The 1,535-nt window shown below is 43.4% G+C and overlaps 1 protein-coding gene across 1 annotated transcript in view; it reads right to left on the reverse strand.

Moving 5' to 3' along the window:
- The window catches only part of tmc3 (transmembrane channel like 3), a gene marked incomplete at its 5' end in the record, with an annotated part of 20,343 nt that extends 19,238 nt beyond the window's left edge, over positions 1-1,105 (reverse strand). Inside the window, 1 exon segment of the mRNA XM_014016734.1 lies at positions 1,007-1,105. Coding sequence (XP_013872188.1) covers positions 1,007-1,105 — 99 coding nt within the window.
- Positions 1,106-1,535: the final 430 nt, after the last annotated feature.

Here is a 1,535-nt window from a genome sequence, read left to right on the forward strand (position 1 = left end):
GTTCATCTGGTTAGGATGCCTCCTGGACTCCTCCCTGGTGAGGTGTTCTGGACACGTCCCACTGGGAGGAGGACCAGGACACGCTGGAGGGACTATGTTTCTCAGCTGGGAACACCTTGGGATTCCCCCAGAGGAGCTGGTCCAAGTGTCTGGAGAGAGGGAGGTCTGGGTCTCTGCTGAGGCTGCTGCCCCCGAGACCTGACCCCGGATAAGAGGAAGATGATGGATGTACGATAAAAAAAACCTGAAACTAACATCAGGAATCCTCTGGTATCTTCACTAAACTCTACACAGCATCACACTTTGTAATTAATTTCCCTCAGTAATCTTTTTAAACATGTAAATAGTTGTTGAAATGWTTGTTAAATATTCCATAAACCTGTTCCCTGAAGCAGAGCAGCTCCTTCAAACTTCTTCCAAATGAAAGCTTTACAACAAACTCACTTCCCTTAAGKTACTGGTGACTCTTTCTTTTAATTAACTTTGATTGAATATTAAAAAGTTGAGGAAATTTACTGACTAATTAACTGAATTTTTTACACTTTGTGATTATTTATAAGCCCTTTTCTTTAAACATTGAGAGAATCAGTAAGTTTCTAAGTAACATGTCTCATCTCAGCAGGATAATATGTCTGACATAAAAGGCCCCGCCCCCTGAGGTTGACCAGGTTATGGCAGTGAAAGTAGCAGCAGCTGCTGTGGGAAGAAGCCATTGTTWTTSTTTGCKGATRAGACAGTTTTTAGATCTGAGGAATAAAGCTTTTTAGAATTCACTTGGTTTTCTGCACAATTATTCTGGTGACCAATTAATGATCACATTTTTCTTAGAAGATAATATTTTTTATAAAAATAGATGTAGAGTCAAAGATGGTTCCCAGCTAAAACCATGACTCTGTCTGTGACCTGAAGGAGGGGATTAAACTGACCTAACACTGATGTTAACACTGATGTTAACACTGATGTTAACACTGATGTTAGATCAACACTTAAAACAGGACAGGCTCACCCCCAGAGACCAGATGGTGTCCAGGTCCTGAGCTGATGACAGGTGTTCCTTAGGGATGGTTTTACTTCTGGTTGTTCCAAACGGAGCTCCGGCCAACAGCTGGAACAGAACACATGAACACATGAACACATGAACACATGAACACGTGAACACACGAACACGTGAACACGTGAACACATGAACACATGAACACATGAACACATGAACACGTGAACACGCGAACATGCGAACACGTGAACACATGAACACATGAACACGTGAACACATGAACACGTGAACACGCGAACATGCGAACACGTGAACACATGAACACATGAACACGTGAACACATGAACACGTGAACACGCGAACATGCGAACACGTGAACACATGAACACACGGACACGTGAACACGTGAACACACGGACACGTGAACACATGAACACATGAACACGCGAACACGTGAACCCATGAACACGTGAACACACGGACACGTGAACACGTGAACACACGGACACGTGAACACATGAACACACGGACACGTGAACAC

The sequence above is a fragment of the Austrofundulus limnaeus genome, unplaced genomic scaffold, assembly GCF_001266775.1.
Source record: "Austrofundulus limnaeus strain Quisiro unplaced genomic scaffold, Austrofundulus_limnaeus-1.0 Scaffold153, whole genome shotgun sequence".
Taxonomy (NCBI): Eukaryota; Metazoa; Chordata; class Actinopteri; order Cyprinodontiformes; family Rivulidae; genus Austrofundulus; species Austrofundulus limnaeus.